This window comes from Doryrhamphus excisus, linkage group LG16 (assembly GCF_037039965.1).
Source record: "Doryrhamphus excisus strain RoL-2023G ecotype Guam linkage group LG16, RoL_Dexc_Guam_v1.1, whole genome shotgun sequence".
In the NCBI taxonomy this organism is placed as follows: domain Eukaryota; kingdom Metazoa; phylum Chordata; class Actinopteri; order Syngnathiformes; family Syngnathidae; genus Doryrhamphus; species Doryrhamphus excisus.
Genome location: NC_136372.1, coordinates 312,448 through 329,360, shown reverse-complemented (window position 1 = coordinate 329,360; position 16,913 = coordinate 312,448). Strand labels below are relative to the sequence as shown.

Sequence of the window (16,913 nt, the reverse complement as noted above, 5' to 3'; positions counted from 1 at the left end):
AACACCACGTTGTTGTTTCAACGGCATCGTACAGTGGAGTAGTGAGATGGATGGATGGACGGGTGCTAGAGAGGGGTTTTATTTTTGAAGCGGAAACCTAACCGGAAGTTGAAGAAGCGTTTTCCGGCTGGCGCTGGAGTCCCGCCCCATCTGTCTGTGCCATCTTGAACAAAAACGGTGGCTGAAACAAGGCCAAGAGAGAGATGGGGCGCATTTTTAAATCAACTTTTACAGGCTAATTCCCCGATATTAGTTGGGACCGGACATTTGACCCGGAAGCGAAGCTTCGCGGACGAACGCCAGCCACACCCCGCACAGCAGCTAACGTTAGCTTCCAAGCTAGCCGTGTAGCGGATGCTAGCAGCAGAGGAGGGAGCCAGCGGGACCGTTTCAATCAGCCGGCGGGCCGTGTTGGAGCAAACCTTGGCCCCTTTCGTCGTGCCGGTGAACTCGGGTGGCACCGAGGAGGAGACGTGTTGGTGTGCTGCTGCTATGAGGATACAGGCTCGTTAGCTCGACTGCTCGCGGTTGTTTTTCGTTCCAGAGCGGAACCACACTAAGCCGCGGTAAGTAAAGCTACACGAAGTAGCCGGCTCACCATCGACACAACCGCACGATTTCGACTGGATGTTGTTAGCAGTTCCCTCCGCGTCTCAGCTGGTCTATTTACTGATTTTCAAGCAAGTACACTAAGCTAGAGTCGAGTAAGACCAAAGTGCTTCCATCACACCTGGCAGTCATCTGTTTCTCTTGGCTTTTAACTAGCAAGAGTGTGCTACCATTTGACGTAGCTTGTTATTGCACATGCTAACTGTGCTAATCTCTTACGGGGACCTGTGTGCCTCCATGGAAGGAAACCAATGACAGGATGGACGGAAATGATTGGCCAGTCAGTACCACCGTGCTTCCATGGCGATCTCGTGTTCTGACGTGACGTCACGGGCAGACTACATGTGCTGGTGTACGGATACTTAAGAGACTAAATAAAGAGAAGTGAAGCTGCTGTGTGCCGCAGACAAGGCTGCCTAGAGGGCGCTAACGTTTGAGCATACTGCAAGGATTATATCCCGCCCACTTCCTGCTTTGACGCATAAGCAACGCCTTCTTTGGTGGCTAATAATAGCAAGCAACATTTGCTATCATAACAACACGAATGCACACGCGTGAGTTGTGTGTACGCTACAGAAATCTGCATGAATACCAACCAGTCGGGAGTGACAACAAAGTTTGGTCAATTTTAAGAAGTAGTGTCATATCACAGACATTTCATTTATTGTGAAGTAAAATAACAAATACTTTAACTTTATTCGCACAGGGTTCTGTTTACTTTCTGTCATGCTCTTATTTTGGTATGCTGCACTTTGTGCTGGGGGTAAATGCAGCCGCTGTGCCCAGGTGGAACTGTGGGTGTATCAGCCCGGCGTGGTCTTAATCATGTGACGGCCACTCAGCATCACATGACTGAAGGCGTTCCAATAGTGTGTCTTTGTTTGCGTTGGTCCGAGTGGAAGAACATGTGTGTTGTTGACCGGGCCTGGATAAAGAAGCCCTGGTGCTTTGGGGATATTCACACACGTGCCATTGCTCGCTGGCAGTATCTTCATGTCGACTCCTTCCAGCAGCTGGGTGCGTCTGCTTCCTCGCCGCTGAAGGCCACAAAATGTATAAATGGAAATTGGTTGACCGCATTTTGAAAGAATGTTGGGTGGGGGTGGATGTGATGGTTGACGTAGGCCCACAGGCTCTTTTCATGCATGCACTGAATCACTCTGCCCCACTGATGCTGTCTGCACACTGAGTACGCACACACACACACACACACACTGCCATGAAGAAAGAAGTGGTGAGGATGCTCGCAGGTACCTGATGGCCAAGGTGAAATACGTGTTGAAGGATGTTAGTGTCCCTCCAGTTATTTCCGTAGCTGATAATGGAATCCCCAAAGAGTCAGCGTAATGGCACGTAAAGATTGAAGCAAAGGCCCCAGAGTACAGGTGCTAGCGTACTTGCGGCCGTTAAGGAATGAAAATGCCATTGTGGTCTCATCATAGCAGCACACTTGGTGCATTGCACGGCAGGAGAATAAAACGCCTGGCCACCATCATGATAGGCCAAGGCAAAAAGGGGTGATGACGGAACTCTCCACCAATGCATGTTCCTCTCAGAGCTGCTTGAAGCCACCAAAACGACCACAAGGTGGCAGCAGTGCATTTGCTAAGAGCTGGCCAGGGATCATAGATGGAACAATCCCACCAGCGTGGAGCAGCGTGGTGTGCAGGAGGTCGATTATCGAAGACCCTTAACTCCCACGTCCACCATTATCGAAGACCATTAAATCCCACTGTTACAGTGTTTAAGTGTTGATGTCATGTTACCTCCCATGACCATCATGGAGGTCGTCCTCAATGAGTCTTTCAACCCAATGCAGGCTGTGCCTTTACAGTTTGTATTCTATTGTTCATTAGTGTTTCCCATTGGCATTTTCACATTCACATATCAGTGTGTGTATACAGGTTAGTGTTATTCACAATAAATCACATGTTCCACATTTGAATTTGTCTTCTGCTTCTTTGTATGGCTGGTTCATATTTGGCTATCATACCCATTTACGTTCATGTACGGTATTATAACCTGTGTATATTATTATATGTGGGCTAACAGTCCAAATATCGGCAGGCCGATAGTAGCTGCGGCTTGGTGTAATGGTCATTGTTACGTAAGAGTATTAGTGATGTGAAGGCCAATGAAATGACAGCAGCCCTCGCCGCCCATGATGAAGTACACTTTGTGAGAAGCAACTGCCATTTTGTTGCTCCCACGCTGTTCTTCATCCTCCTCTTCCATCACCTTCCACGTCCCAGTTCTGTGGGAGCGTATCCAGCTGGAGGGGGTGCACATTTGAGTGTTTAACACATCAATAACATGATGATGTTGCATTATTCATTTCCCCATCACGGTGCACTATTTTTTCTTATGCAAATAACTTTTTCATGTCTCTCACCCCCCAGGCCCTGGCCATGCCCTCGAGCGCACGGGCGGGCAATCTGAAGGACCCGGACGTGGCGGAACTCTTCTGCAGAGACGACCCGGAGAAGCTGTTTGCTGACCTCAGGGAGATCGGCCATGGCAGCTTTGGAGCCGTCTACTTTGTGAGTACTTCACTCAACATCTGTGTACTTTGTACCACAAACACTTTTGCTGCTTGGAAGATGTTTCTCTGTTGAGACATGGGCGTGCTCACACCAGTACACGGCCCGTACTGTATGCTGTGTACCATCACTACTCGGCTCTCCCCGCCATACATTTGTGCTTGCGTCCGTGTTTCAGGCCCGAGATGTGCGCAACAATGAGGTGGTGGCCATCAAGAAGATGTCGTACAGCGGCAAGCAGACAAACGAGGTGAGCGTGCACACGGCAGCATGTCACGCACGGCCGGGCGGGGGCTGACTGAGTGCTGCTTGCTGTCGTGCAGAAATGGCAGGACATCATCAAGGAGGTGAAGTTCCTGCAGAAGCTTCGCCATCCAAACACCATAGAGTATCGGGGATGCTACCTGAAGGAGCACACAGCCTGGGTATGTACGCTTACCATGTGACACCTGACGGCTATTTTCACACTTCGTCTTCTCCGTCTGCAGCTGGTGATGGAGTACTGCCTTGGCTCCGCCTCCGATCTCCTGGAAGGTCAGTGGAGCACAAAAGGTTGTCCTCTCAGCCAGCGGTGTGTCTTTGTTCACCTCCGTGTTGCCTCTTGTCCTTTGTAGTCCATAAAAAGCCACTGCAGGAAGTTGAGATTGCTGCTATTACCCACGGTGCACTGCAGGGACTAGCGTATCTTCACTCCCACAACATGATCCACAGGTAATGTAGGTCTCGGGACATAAGGGTGTGCACGGGACACTGTTACCACGGACTGCTGTCCACAGGGACGTGAAAGCTGGCAACATTCTGCTGACGGAGCCCGGTCAGGTAAAACTGGGTGACTTTGGCTCCGCCTCCATCGTGGCCCCGGCAAACTCCTTTGTGGGCACGCCTTACTGGTGAGTGACACCTGTTCTTTGAAACACCAGCACGGTTCACATCTCGTCTTACCTGTGCCGATCTCATGCAGGATGGCTCCAGAAGTGATCCTGGCCATGGACGAGGGTCAGTACGATGGAAAAGTGGACGTGTGGTCTTTGGGGATTACCTGCATCGAACTGGGTAGGAGACGTGCTCTCAAGATTCCCTGATGGTGAAGCTGTGTTTATGGGTGGTTCAACCAACATGGAGCTTGATGGCTACACTGGATCCCGGCTCATTCCCTTGTCCCCTTGTCCCCTTGTCCCCTTTCCCCTCGCCATGTTTTTGTCTTCAAGCTCTGTGTGAAAAGTAGATGTTTTTATGGCCGTTTTTGCCATTGGCTGTGAGTCTTGGAAAGTAAGCACGTTCCAACTGGAACGAGACACCACCACCTGTGTGACTTTTCAAAGGTAGAAAGTTGAACGATGCCAAAGCTTCGACTTGATAGACTTGGACAGTACTCGCCAGCAGAGAACAGCTTCCTGGTGCTGTCATTCAATGTCCTCATGTTGAATGGAAGTGAGAATAAAAGCGCTTGCTTTGGTTGTGTTGTCACAGCGGAGAGGAAGCCACCCCTGTTCAACATGAACGCTATGAGTGCCTTATACCACATCGCTCAGAATGAAAGCCCCGTCCTGCAGTCCAATCACTGGTGAGACGGCCTTCTACTTCTCCTCGTGCACCCCGATCGCTAACCAGCTCGCACCCCCTTAGGTCCGACTCCTTCCGCAACTTTGTGGACTCGTGTCTGCAGAAGATCCCCCAGGACCGGCCCACCTCGGACGTGCTGCTCAATGTGAGAAGTAGATGCATGCTGCCTTTTTGCTCCAAAATGTCATTCCACATAAACATCATCATGAACGCTCCAAGCTCGTCATGAGAAGACGCTGCAGACACACATTTGGTTGGCCCCCAAGTGGATCACACCTTGCACACCATTCAATTTCCGCTTTAAAGGAAAAGTACACTTTTTGGGGAGGGGCATGTTGCCCACCATCTCCAATGCTTGGCTCTTTTCTGTGTGTTGTAAAGATATTAAAACAGATAAAGCGACACAGAAGGCCTTCTACATAAATGCTCCACTTCCATCATGTCAGCTGCCTGTCCGGCACATTCTTATTCTTACTGACATCGTTACATCTGAGGCCACCAGCCTAAGGTGGCGCTGCATGTTGGAGCTCTGTGTGTGGAGGCTAGGTGTAGCCGTCCTTTCTTTGTTGCCATGTGACATCAAGGCACCCAGGAAGGACGTTCCCAATTGTTAGCATCTGATGTTTCTTATCAAAGCGTTACTGCTCCTTTCACAAGTTAGACTCCCTGAAAAGCCGCGAGGAGGACATCAAGAACTGATGATTTGGAGATGATTATTCGTGCCTTTAGGACTGTGGCAATAGTCTCTCCTCTTGTCTCGGTAAGAGCCGTCTCTCCTCTTCACAATTGGTGCAAAATTCTGCAGCAAGGATTCTGACTCACAAATAGGAGGACACATAATGTACTCTCCATTGGCTGTTGGACATTTAGGTCCTCACTGACCTGATCCTGCCCCACAGGCCCCCAATAGGGGTGTCCCAGGATGAGCATATCTTTACAGCACACAGATTAGAGCCCAAATCGTACTGTCCTTGAAGTCATTGCTTGCATCAGGTCCACTGTGGGCCCTCTGGCTCATCTTGGCTGTGAAGCTGGTTGGGAGAAACACGTTGACTCCAGGTTTAACTTCTCCTCTTCTGCTGCGTCTCAAGCATCGCTTCCTGTGTCGCGAGCGGCCATTGACGGTGGTCATGGACTTGATCGCTCGCACCAAGGATGCTGTACGGGAGCTGGACAACCTGCAGTACCGCAAGATGAAGAAGATCCTCTTCCAGGAGACCCAGCAGAACGGCCCCGTGTCTGAGGGAGGAGAGGACGAGGAGGTGAGGGGAAAGTGAAGGTGAAGGGAAACGTAGACAGAGCTGAATGACGTACTCATTTGTGTGTGTGCCTGTCAGGAGGCGGAGCAGTACCTGCTGAGGACCGGCACAGTGAACAGCATGGAGAGCTCCCAGTCTGTGCCCAGCATGTCCATCTCCGCCAGCTCCCAGAGCAGCTCCGTCAACAGCCTGGCCGACGCCTCGGACGACAGCAGCGGCGAGATGGCAATGATGCAGGAGGGCGAGCACACGGTCACGTCCAACAGCTCCATCATCCACCGACCCGCCGTAACGTGGCCCCTAACTCTTCTTTCTGGCCGCACGGCTTGGCAACATGTGAATGGACTTGTTGTGCCCCTCAGGCTCAGGACAACATCTACGACGACCCTTACCAACCAGAGCTTGAGCAGCCACAGGCTCCCTCTGCTGGCCGCCGCCGAGCCTACTATCGCAACCGTGACCACTTTGCCACCATCAGGACCGCCTCCCTGGTAGGTTGAAGTGCAGACCGCACTCCCCGATTGTGCTCATGGCCGCAACGTGTCGTCAAACCCGCCCCGCAGGTGACCCGGCAGATTCAAGAGCACGAGCAGGGCTCGGCACTGCGGGAGCAGATGTCTGGGTACAAGCGCATGAGGCGGCAGCACCAGAAGCAGCTGATGGGCCTGGAGAACAAGCTGAAGGCGGAAATGGATGAGCACCAGCTCAAGCTGGACAAGGAGCTGGAGAACCAGAGGAACAGCTTCTCCTCAGAAGCTGACAAGTTGGTCAAGAAGCACCAGGCCATCTTGGAGAAAGAGGTGAGAAACAGAATGTCCTCCCGTGTAGTCATGTGATCACACACGGTGCTTCAGACCTCCAACGGGACCTAACACTCCATTGGCCTTCTCCTGCAGACAAAAGCTGCGCTGGCAGAAGAGAAGAAGTTCCAGCAACACATTTTGGGTCAGCAGAAGAAGGAACTGACCAGTCTGCTGGAGTCACAGAAGCGTCAGTATCGTCAGCGCAAGGAGCAGCTTAAAGAGGCACGGAGCGTCAGCCCCCACCCGCGCTGGCTGGGCCCCCCGCCCCACGCTGGTTGGTTCCACCACTGACCTTGTGCCCTTCCGCCCCCCCCCAGGAGCTCAACGAGAACCAGTCCACTCCCAAGCGGGAGAAGCAGGAGTGGCTGATCCGACAGAAGGAGTGTCTGCAGCAGATGCAGGCGGAGGAGGAGGCCAGTCTGCTCCGCAGGCAGAGGCAGTACTACGAGCTGCAGTGTCGCCAGTACAAGAGGAAGATGCTGCTGGCTCGCCACAACCTGGAACAGGATTTGCTCCGAGAGGTACGCTGTTCCTTCTTCCCAGTCATGGATGAGCGTTATTGGAGATTTAGTCAGTGAATGAAGTCACATGACCACCTTCTCATCCAATCAAAGACATGCGTGCGTGTATCCGTTTCCCAACATGTTAACCAGAATCCATGACATGACATGACATGCAGGCAATAAGGTCTGACACACAGCACCACTTGTCCACCAGGATCTGAACAAGAAGCAGACCCAGAAGGACCTGGAGTGTGCCATGTTGCTGCGCCACCACGAGTCCACTCAAGAGTTGGAGTTCAGGCAGCTGGGCACGGTGCAGCGGACCCGAGTGGAGCTGATCCGAACGCAGCACCAGACGGAGCTGACCAATCAGATGGAGTACAACAAGCGGCGAGAACAAGAGCTTCGACAGAAACACACCGTGGAGGTCAGGCAGCAGCCCAAAAGCCTGAAGGTGAGTTTGACTGCTTGATGATCCGACTGTGGACGGAACACAACACACGCCTTTCCTTCCAGTCCAAAGAGCTGCAGATCAAGCGGCAGTTCCAGGAGACCTGCAAGATCCAGACCCGTCAGTACAAAGCCTTGCGGAACCACCTCCTGGAGAGCACGCCCAAGTCCGACCACAAGGCTGTCCTCAAACGCGTGAAGGAGGAGCAAACGCGCAAGCTGGCCATCTTGGCCGAGCAGTACGACCACTCCATCAACGACATGCTGTCCACACAGGCTGTGAGTAAGGCAAGGACCCCGCCCACCTTTCACACCTCAGCCTCGCCCGCCTCCCGCCGCACACCTGACCGTAAGCCCCCACCCCTTTTTGGCCCCCAGCTGCGACTGGACGAGACCCAGGAGGCGGAGTACCAGGTTCTGCACATGCAGCTGCAGCAGGAGCTGGAGCTGCTCAACGCTTACCAGAGCAAGATCAAGATTCACACCGACACGCAGCACGAGCGCGAGGTCAAGGACCTGGAGCAGCGGGTGTCCATACGCCGCGCCCTGCTGGAGCAACGGGTACGCCACGTGCACACACGCCAACACGCGCCAACACGCACCAACACGCACACATTTGCAGCCGCATACCACGCCATGGATGACCACCTGCCCTTCTCTCCTCCGTCACCATCGTGCATCGCGTCTGAGGAAGCTAGCAAGCTAAACAGACATGACCTCACACACTGGACCCGCAGCACATTGATCACAAATATCAGCTTAGCTCGTTGATCAAATGAAAACGACAATCCTTAGCTTCTTGGTTGGCAGGTCGCTAGCTAGCTGCCGGCTAACGTCCCGGATGCCTTGTCCCTCAGATCGAGGAGGAGATGCTGTCCCTGCAGAACGAACGCTCCGAGCGGATACGGGCGCTGTTGGAGCGGCAGGCGCACGAGATCGAGGCCTTCGACTCAGAGAGCATGCGTCTGGGCTTCAGCAACATGGCGCTGAGCGGCATCCCCGCCGAGGCCTTCAACCAGGGCTACCCCACGCCCAGCCCCTCATCGGGCTCCGGGGGCTGGCCCTCGCGACCCGTCCCTCGCTCGGGCAGCCACTGGAGCCACAGCGTGCAGAACTCTGTGGCCACGCCGTCCTGGCGCAGTCAGAACCACGGCGGGGGGGGCTTCGCTAGGACGGAGTCTGTGGTGTCCTCGCAGGGTTTTGGCAGGGACGGCGAATCCAACAAGAGCGGGAGGAGCCACTCGTCCACGCCACAGCAGCACTATCAGCACCACCAGAGCACCCCCCACCTGTACCGTGACGAGCGCGAGCGTGCCAGGGAGTGGGTGGGAGGGGGCGGCCATTATTCCCATCATTCCCAGGGGCACCATCACCACCACCACCACCACCACCTCCTCTCCTCCCACGCCTCCTCACAGTCCCTGGCTCTGCTGCCACCCCCGCCTGCACCTCCCCCCATATCCCTCTCCTCCTCCCCGCCCTCCTCCGCCTCCTCGTCGTCCTCGTCTCAGGGAGGCTACGGAGGTGGGGGGCTTGGTGTCAGGGGCCCTGGCCTGATGGCCCTCAGGAACAGCCCCCAGCCTCTGCGCAGGACGGCTTCGGGGGGTCCGGGGGGCGGCAGCGATGGAGGTCTCAGTCGGAGCACGTCGGTCACGTCCCACATTTCCAACGGCTCGCACCTGTCCTACTCGTGAAGCCAACATGGGCGCCGCCTCCGGCACGACTTTCCAGAATTTGAAGGAGTCACAGGCAGTTCCTTGGAGATTTTATTGTCGGAGCCTCGTGCTCGTGCACAAACGGTCACGTCAGGTGGCGCTTCCTCTCAGCTAGCTAGCGGTGCTTTTAACTACTCCCACTTTGTACATAGCGCTCCTTTTCCAGACGCCGCTTCCGTCACCACGCCGACATTTTGGGAAATGCTTAGCACCCTGTTAGCATAGCCCTGCTTTCCAAGCCTCACAGTTACTCCAACATGCCCAGCTTAGCTCATTAGCTTAGCTCATTAGCTTAGCTCATTAGCTTAGCTCATTAGCTTAGCTCATTAGCTTAGCTCATTAGCTTAGCTCATTAGCTTAGCTCATTAGCTTAGCTCATTAGCTTAGCATGCTGTCGCCACCGTCTTCTTTCCACTTCTTTATTTGAAAAAGTTATTTTTATAACTGACTTTTAACATTTTTATGTGCGAAGGGAATCCTGATGAAAGGAGTTTGTGTCACGTTACCACGGCGACGCCTAGAAGGCCTCCCGGTCTATTAGATTCCTGGTAAATTCCTGGTAAATCTCCCAAAATGTCGTGTGCTGCTTTGACAGGCTGCGCGTGCACGTGGCTGGTGTGCTACCATGCTACCATGCTACCGTGCACGTGGTGTAGTTGTAGAAAAAGCATTAATGTGAAGCCGCCAGTGTACATAGCCCACTAACTCCAGCTGTCTTAGTAAGATAAGGATTATCTTGTCATGTGACCTGAAGACAATAGATGCTCATTATCGCTACTACTGTAATATTTATGTTTAGAAAATGTGATGCCGAGCTTGACCACTAGGGGGAGACAAAGCGCAGTGCGGCCTGCCTGCGATGGACAAACGGCAACTACATTTGCCAGCATTCCCGTCTTCTACTTTTCTTCTACTCCGTGTCAGTATTACAATACTTTGGTGCCATGTTCAACTTGCTTTTCTTCCTTTTTTGTGGACAAACACCGCGTCTTAGCTTGCAAAGTCCGGGTAGAAGTTGAGAACCACCAGGCCGCTTGTCCTCAGGCCGTGGCAGGAAGCTGACATGTTTTGTTGTCACGTCTACCTCATTTGCACATCTCGGACCTTGCGGGGACCATTTAGCCGCAAGTGTTTCATTTCAGGATCGAACATGAAGGCTTTCCACCAGGTCATAGCAGCGCCCTCCATTCAAGATTATTTTTCTAGTGTTCGAGGAGCAGGAAAGCCGACGATACCGGTTGGTGCTGGGGAGTCTGGGAGGGGGGGACGTCTCACGCTGAAGGAGTCAACTCGATGCTTTTCTTTCCTTTCGAAAGTGACTAAATGGGGGGGGGCGTTGTACAGAAGCATAACAATACTTTTGGATGAATAAACAGCAGTACATCGTGTCCTTGTTTTATTATTGTACACTGGAAAACAGACAACGTTTACGCCATGAACGTCTGTGTCAGGTGGTTCCGGTTAAAACTGGTCATAACGAGGATGCTATAAATAACCGTTAAAGGGGAGGTGCGGAAATGACGTCAAACGACCTCGGGTCGTGTCGCTGTAAAGCGAGATGGAAACCGGAAATAGAATTATGGGAGAAGTTGCAACAAACACGCAGTGGTTGGGCTCGTGCAGGACTTCATTCTCCCACTGCTCCCAGTAACACCTTCCATAGGGGGAACACCCCACCCGCGTCCCCGGAGCTGGGCTGCAAACCACGCCCCCTCGCGGAGACACGCCCCCTCACGGCCACACGTCATCTCAATGAAAAGCTTATACTTCGACGGCTAGCGTCAACTTGATTAGCCTCGTCCCAGTATTCCCACGCTGCAACCCGCCAGCGTGTTTTCTCTTCCCAGTGAAGCCGCCTCCTCACGCAGACATGACGCAGGAAAACATCTTCCTCTTCGTTCCTAATTTGATCGGTGAGTTTGCGGCGTGGTAACTAGCATGTAGCTGCTAGGCTAACTGATGCTAAGTCCTGCCGCAAGTCCAACAAACGTGAAATGAAACAGAAGGCAGCACGCCGGCTCTTGGGCCACTGAAAGTGTGTTAAACCTTGTTAAATGTATTTATTTATTAGGAACCGTGCATATGAATGGACAGGTGTGTGTATATGCCGTTCGTTTCATCTGTCGTCCCCAAGCAGGTAACAGCAGGTGGCATGTTTCTTCCGAATGTGCTTCATGTCGGTGGCAGCATTCCGTCCCCATGGTTTAGAGAGGAATATTTGAGGCAGCCTTTGGGGAATGACAGATGTTCCGCTGACAGGTTACGCTCGCATCATCTTGGCGCTGCTGGCCTTCTTCCTGATGCCCTGCTGCCCCTGGTCCGCCTGCTCCTGCTACCTGCTGAGCGCGCTGCTGGACGCCTTCGATGGCCACGCCGCCCGGGCGCTCAATCAGTGTAAGTACCGGACGGCGTTCCTTCCTTCTGGAGCGCGGTGTTGATGATCTGGAGTGTTCGCTTGCAGCCACCCGCTTTGGCGCCATGTTGGACATGCTGACGGACCGCTGCGCCACCATGTGTCTGCTGGTCAACCTGTCCCTGCTCTACCCCGCCTACACCTTCGTCTTCCAGCTCAGCATGTGTCTGGACATCTCCAGCCACTGGCTGCACCTGCACAGGTGACTGGAGCATCTCCCTGCTTCCTGTCGGCCAACTTCCTGTTAGCTCACCTCGTCTGCACCTCACAGCTCCACCATCAAAGGAGCAGCCAGCCACAAGAGCATCGACCTCTCGGGCAACCCTCTCCTGCGTATCTACTACACCAACAAGGTGACACTTGAGCTTCTCCGCCACCTTCGACTGCTTGAGCAAAGACTGGAAGATGTTTGTTGTGCAGGTGGTTCTCTTCTTCATGTGTATGGGAAACGAGCTCTTCTTCTGTTTGCTCTACATCCTCCATCACGTCCCGGAGCCCGCAGGTAACGTTGGCGCCTCTTTACACATGATTAGTGCCACGGGGGTCACCCGTGCATTTCCACGGGGCCTGCCTTGGAGCTCCTCGTCCGGTGCCAGGGGGTGTCGCGCGAGCATGATTGCCTGCATGTGTGTGCTTGTGTGTCGCAGCGTGGGTCTACGGGCTGCTGGGACTCAGCGGGATGGTGTGTCTGCTCAAGTCGGCCATCAGCCTGCTGCACCTCATCACCGCCTCCCAGAACATGGCCACCCTGGACGCCGCGGAGCGCGCCCAGGCCAGCAAGGCGCACTGAGAGCTCTGACGTCTGGTCTTCAGTTGACTTCACGCTGACCAAATTTCCACGTGGCTTCTTCAATGCAACGGGTACTTTATCGCCATTTTAACACCATTATTTATTCTTGTGGGGACCTCAAGCCAACTTGTTTTTTTAGGGTGTTAGAGTCACTTTAGCCACACAAACTAAGTGGAGCAAAAGGTTTGAAGGTAAGGCCTTATGTGTGACAAAGGGTGTCTCATTGGATTGTTTTGCTTCTGTCGTGGTAGAACGTGTGAATATCCGCCGAATGTATTATTGGACAAAGTTTGCAGTGCTGTATTTAAGGGACTTGTGCACCAATAAAGATGTATCATGTGACCTGAGCGTCCTGGAGGTGCCATATAGACCCTTTTACATGCAGGAAATGCATGGCAGGTTTGCTTGGATTGCATGAGAAGGTGAGAGACAAGGCGAACCTGGAAAAGGGCTGACCGTCTTGCACAGAATGGAGGGAGGGAATTGATCATGAACACCAGCTGGAGCTGTTCGCCGAGGGCCGAAGTGGAGAGCCTGGTGCAAAGTGTTGTCATGCCGGGTGGGGAGGTGAAATGCGGCGTGACAAGCAGCCGAACCTCAAGCATGAGACTTCGCGGACGGACTCCGGCGTGAGCTGATCCCGGTCCAGCTGTTGACTGCGCGCATCGTTGCCTTTAAGATGCGGCGGACGGAGGCTTGTGCCGCCTAAAGCGACACCATTTTACCAAGCGTCCGGCTCGGCCCGGTTACCGGAGGACCACCCGGTGCTGTTTGTTGTCGACCGAGAGGAAGCGGTGGGTGGTCGTCGGCGGAGCCCCCCGCCCCCAATGTCGGCCTTTATCTGTCGGGAGAGGAGGAGAAGACATCCGTGAGGAGGCGAAGAGGAAATACTTTCCCTTTAAAGCAGAAAGGCACAAGACGGGATCTTAAAAAAAGGGAAGGACGGCGAGGGAGGGAGGGACACGGTTTGAAAAAAGAGAAAGATGTCAGCACGGCCATTCAACCAGCGAGGCGGAGTCATGGATCGCGGCCGACCCGGAGCTTCCTAGTCGGTGGACGAGGTGTACGCGAGGCCGAGGATTGGAGCCCGCGCCGAGGCCTTCCCGGAGCTATCGCTAATAAATGTCCGCCGGCGATCGTAGCTGCTTTCCATCACATTCCTCCTCTCTCGGGGTTAGTTTGGGCTTTGTGTCTGGGAAACCCAATACCCAATACCCAATCACCTTGCATTTTGCTCAAGTCGTAGTGGGGCTGGAGCAGAAAGAATGATTGAAAGAATGGACACCCGGCAGAGACACACATAGGAAGGCTCCACTCAGGCTCCACTCCTAACATTTGCAACGTCTTCAGCAAACAAGAAGAATCCAGTAGTCTGCAGTAGTAGTACTAGCAGTAGTACTAGCTGTATTTCGCTGTAGTAGTATTTGTGGCTCCTTGGCTGAGTGAGGCTGCAGCATGGACACGTCATGGAGTAATTTCCTCTTTCAGGTGAGAAAGTGTTTGACTGGGTGGGGGGGTCATGCTGAGGTCAGGGTCTGTTGTCCATGACGACATAAACACCGAAATACCAGCCACTCGACCCGGATGGCTTCTACTCTACTTCCTGTTCCAAATATTAGGAACCGTGCTTGATGGAGTTCCTCTTCCTTTGCTTGTCTCGTTTCAGACGCCGGCCACTCCGGGCCAGCAGGAGGCGCCACTGCAGGCGGAGCTTCTGCCCGAGCTCAGCGGCGAGGCCGAGGCGAGTCCTTTGGCGGACCACATGAGCACGCCGCCGTCCACCGTGGACACCGCCGCCCTGAGCGAGGAGCCGCTTCCTGGTGAGGGAGGGCCTCGTGTCCAAAGCGCGTCTTTGAACGTGTCACCTTTGACCTCTTCCTGTGTCACCCGCCAGTCAAAGCGCCGGCCAAAGCCACGCGGCCCGCCCACGTCTGCGCCACCTGCAGCAAGGAGTTCAAGAACAGCTACAACCTGCGGCGCCACCAGTCCGTCCACACGGGCGTCAAGATGAAGGACCGCGCCCGGGACAAGGAGGAGGGGGGCAGGGCGGTCCAGAAGCAGACGGTCCCTCTGTCCCTCCTGCAGCTCACCCTGCCACCGCAGCTGCCGCCCCCCCTGCCCGCGCCCGCCGCCCCCGACTCCCTGCCCCTGCCCCTGCCCCTGGCCGTGCCCCTGCCCCTGTCCCAGCCCGGCCAGTCCGTGTCCATCGCCCCGGTGGGCGTGAGCGTAGCTGTGGCCCCTCAGCCCATCCAGGCGGCTGTGGTGGTGGTGGGCTCTGTGGAGCAGGTGGGTGTCCGGGTCCTCCTTGTAGAACCCCACTGAAAGACGGAAGCGGGAAAATGTCTTTGTGTCCCACCGCAGAACCCCAACCCCGGCCCCAACTCCAATGCCAACCAGGTGCGCAAGAACCACGCGTGCGAGGCCTGCGGGAAAGCCTTCCGAGACGTGTACCACCTGAACCGCCACCGCCTGTCCCACTCGGACGAGAAGCCGTACTCCTGTCCCGTCTGCCAGCAGCGCTTCAAGAGGAAAGACAGGATGAGCTACCATGTGCGCTCGCACCAGGGGGGCGTGGAGAAACCCTACGTCTGCCCGCACTGCGCCAAGGCCTTCTCCCGGTAGGACACCTTCTGCTCACTAAGGGGCGTCGCCATCACGCTGGCGGCGCTACGCTCCTTACGCTCCTTACGCTCCCGAGTGACTGTGGACAGTGCTGTCATTGTGCCGAGCGGTTAGCATGCAGGCCACACAGGAGATCAGGACATGGGAAGACGTGGGTTGGAGTACCGCCTTGGCCATCCCTGTGTGGCGTTTGCATGTTCACCCCCCCCCCATTCCAAAAACATGCTAGCTTCATTGACCACTCCAAATTGTCCATAGGTATGAATATGAGTGTGAATGGTTGTTTGTCTATATGTGCCCTGGGATTGGCTGGCCACCAGTCCAAGGTGGACCCCGCCTCCTGCCCGAAGACAGCTGGGATAGGCTCCATCACCCCCTCCCCACCCCACCAGTGAGGATAAGCGGTACAGATAGTGGATGAGGGGTGGATGGATGCTTCCCGCAGGAAGTCTCCATCCCTGATGCTGTCATTCAGATGAGGCCAGCAGGGAGCGCCAGATCCCGCCCACAAATACATGATTGGCATATTTGGGATGTTTGTTTTCAGGCCGGACCACCTCAACAGTCACGTGCGGCAGGTTCACTCCACCGAGAGGCCATTCAAGTGCACGGTAACGACTCAAAGGCTCTGACCCCGCCCACACTCGCAGGCGCCTAACCGGCCCGGTCTTGTGCTCGTCCGCAGACGTGCACGTCGGCGTTCGCCACACGGGATCGTCTCCGAGCTCATTTGATTCGCCACGAGGAGAAGGTCCCGTGTCACATCTGCGGGAAGCTCCTGTCGGCCGCCTACATCAGCGACCACATGAGAGTCCACAACCAATCACAGCACCACTCCTGCCACCTGTGCAACCGCAGTAAGCTCCTCCCATCTTCGCCCCTCCCCCTGCCCGTGTGACGTGTCCAATTGATGGTGTTGGTCCGGCAGGCTTCACCACGCTCACCTACCTGCGCGTGCACGCTCAGAAGCACCACGGTCAGGAGTGGAAGGAGAGCGGCGGCGCTCGCGGCGGCTTCGGTGGGGCGGGCCCCGGCGGCGTGCTGCTGTGCCAGCTGTGTGGCGTGCAGTGCAAGACCACCACGCAGCTGCAGGGCCACATGGGCACCCACGCCAACCAGGTGGACCCCGAGCCGGCGGGCGCAGACGGTGCCGTGGGCGTGGCCGTGTCAGCCGGGGCGGTGGGTCTGATGGTGACTGACTGCTCCGGCATCGCCCCCCAGGCGCACAGTTAGCACGTTACCACGTGCGAGACGTTCCACCGGGATGACGTCATGACGACATCGTCTACGTGTGATGATGGCGTCATGACGACATCGTCTACGTGTGATGATGGCGTCATGACGACATCGTCTACGTGTGATGATGGCGTCATGACGACATTGTCTACGTGTGATGATGGCGTCATGACGACATTGTCTACGTGTGATGATGGCGTCATGTCGACTGAAGACATTTGTCTCTTTTGAGGAAGAGCGTGCCAGTCTTCATCATTGATGTTAGCATGTGTACATATGTGTTAGCATGTGTAAATAGACTTTTTCAACATTGAATGTCCTTCTGATGCTCTCCTTGCCATGTGTAGCTCCCTTGGTGATTGTGTGGCTGTGCATATTGATTGCTACTATTAAAGGCAGCAACGCGCATG

At 54.7% G+C, this 16,913-nt stretch overlaps 3 protein-coding genes across 4 annotated transcripts; all 3 read left to right on the top strand.

Moving 5' to 3' along the window:
• Positions 1 to 86: 86 nt before the first annotated feature.
• taok2a (TAO kinase 2a) lies at positions 87 to 9,759 on the top strand. 2 transcript variants are annotated; one of them, XM_058049508.2, is made up of 20 exons: positions 87 to 566; positions 3,009 to 3,149; positions 3,328 to 3,399; positions 3,473 to 3,574; positions 3,638 to 3,683; positions 3,764 to 3,860; positions 3,926 to 4,039; positions 4,111 to 4,202; positions 4,620 to 4,713; positions 4,776 to 4,857; positions 5,804 to 5,974; positions 6,050 to 6,259; positions 6,334 to 6,462; positions 6,535 to 6,771; positions 6,868 to 6,996; positions 7,092 to 7,295; positions 7,492 to 7,731; positions 7,794 to 8,006; positions 8,106 to 8,288; positions 8,585 to 9,759. In XM_058049508.2, exons 2-20 carry the CDS (start codon positions 3,018 to 3,020, stop codon positions 9,419 to 9,421), a joined length of 3,384 nt encoding a protein of 1,127 aa, XP_057905491.2. In that variant the 5' UTR covers positions 87 to 566; positions 3,009 to 3,017; the 3' UTR covers positions 9,422 to 9,759. The 2 variants fall into 2 exon arrangements, with proteins under 2 accessions (XP_057905491.2, XP_057905490.2); XM_058049507.2 differs by having other exon boundaries at positions 88 to 566; positions 7,794 to 8,015.
• A 1,309-nt stretch (positions 9,760 to 11,068) lies between these two features.
• On the top strand, positions 11,069 to 12,816 carry cdipt (CDP-diacylglycerol--inositol 3-phosphatidyltransferase (phosphatidylinositol synthase)). Its single transcript, XM_058049544.2, has 6 exons — positions 11,069 to 11,355; positions 11,702 to 11,836; positions 11,904 to 12,057; positions 12,127 to 12,208; positions 12,276 to 12,357; positions 12,503 to 12,816. The coding sequence occupies exons 1-6, from the start codon at positions 11,313 to 11,315 to the stop codon at positions 12,643 to 12,645; spliced, it is 639 nt and encodes a 212-aa protein (XP_057905527.2). The 5' UTR covers positions 11,069 to 11,312; the 3' UTR covers positions 12,646 to 12,816.
• A 284-nt stretch (positions 12,817 to 13,100) lies between these two features.
• Positions 13,101 to 16,818, top strand: maza (MYC-associated zinc finger protein a (purine-binding transcription factor)). The gene is made up of 7 exons (XM_058049523.2): positions 13,101 to 14,133; positions 14,312 to 14,465; positions 14,540 to 14,931; positions 15,007 to 15,263; positions 15,815 to 15,878; positions 15,953 to 16,124; positions 16,196 to 16,818. The coding sequence occupies exons 1-7, from the start codon at positions 14,101 to 14,103 to the stop codon at positions 16,498 to 16,500; spliced, it is 1,377 nt and encodes a 458-aa protein (XP_057905506.2). The 5' UTR covers positions 13,101 to 14,100; the 3' UTR covers positions 16,501 to 16,818.
• Positions 16,819 to 16,913: the final 95 nt, after the last annotated feature.

Bases quoted from the DNA above. Each gene is read 5' to 3' on its own strand.
- maza (XM_058049523.2), top strand. From the start codon at position 14,101: ATGGACACGTCATGGAGTAATTTCCTCTTTCAG. The intron at 14,932-15,006 runs GTGGGTGTCCGG...GTCCCACCGCAG, and splicing joins TGGTGGGCTCTGTGGAGCAG to AACCCCAACCCCGGCCCCAA. The intron at 15,879-15,952 runs GTAACGACTCAA...GCTCGTCCGCAG, and splicing joins AGAGGCCATTCAAGTGCACG to ACGTGCACGTCGGCGTTCGC.
- taok2a (XM_058049507.2), top strand. From the start codon at position 3,018: ATGCCCTCGAGCGCACGGGCGGGCAATCTGAAGGACCCGGACGTGGCG. The intron at 5,975-6,049 runs GTGAGGGGAAAG...TGTGCCTGTCAG, and splicing joins AGGGAGGAGAGGACGAGGAG to GAGGCGGAGCAGTACCTGCT. The intron at 7,296-7,491 runs GTACGCTGTTCC...CTTGTCCACCAG, and splicing joins AACAGGATTTGCTCCGAGAG to GATCTGAACAAGAAGCAGAC.
- cdipt (XM_058049544.2), top strand. From the start codon at position 11,313: ATGACGCAGGAAAACATCTTCCTCTTCGTTCCTAATTTGATCG. The intron at 12,209-12,275 runs GTGACACTTGAG...TTTGTTGTGCAG, and splicing joins GTATCTACTACACCAACAAG to GTGGTTCTCTTCTTCATGTG. The intron at 12,358-12,502 runs GTAACGTTGGCG...TGTGTGTCGCAG, and splicing joins TCACGTCCCGGAGCCCGCAG to CGTGGGTCTACGGGCTGCTG.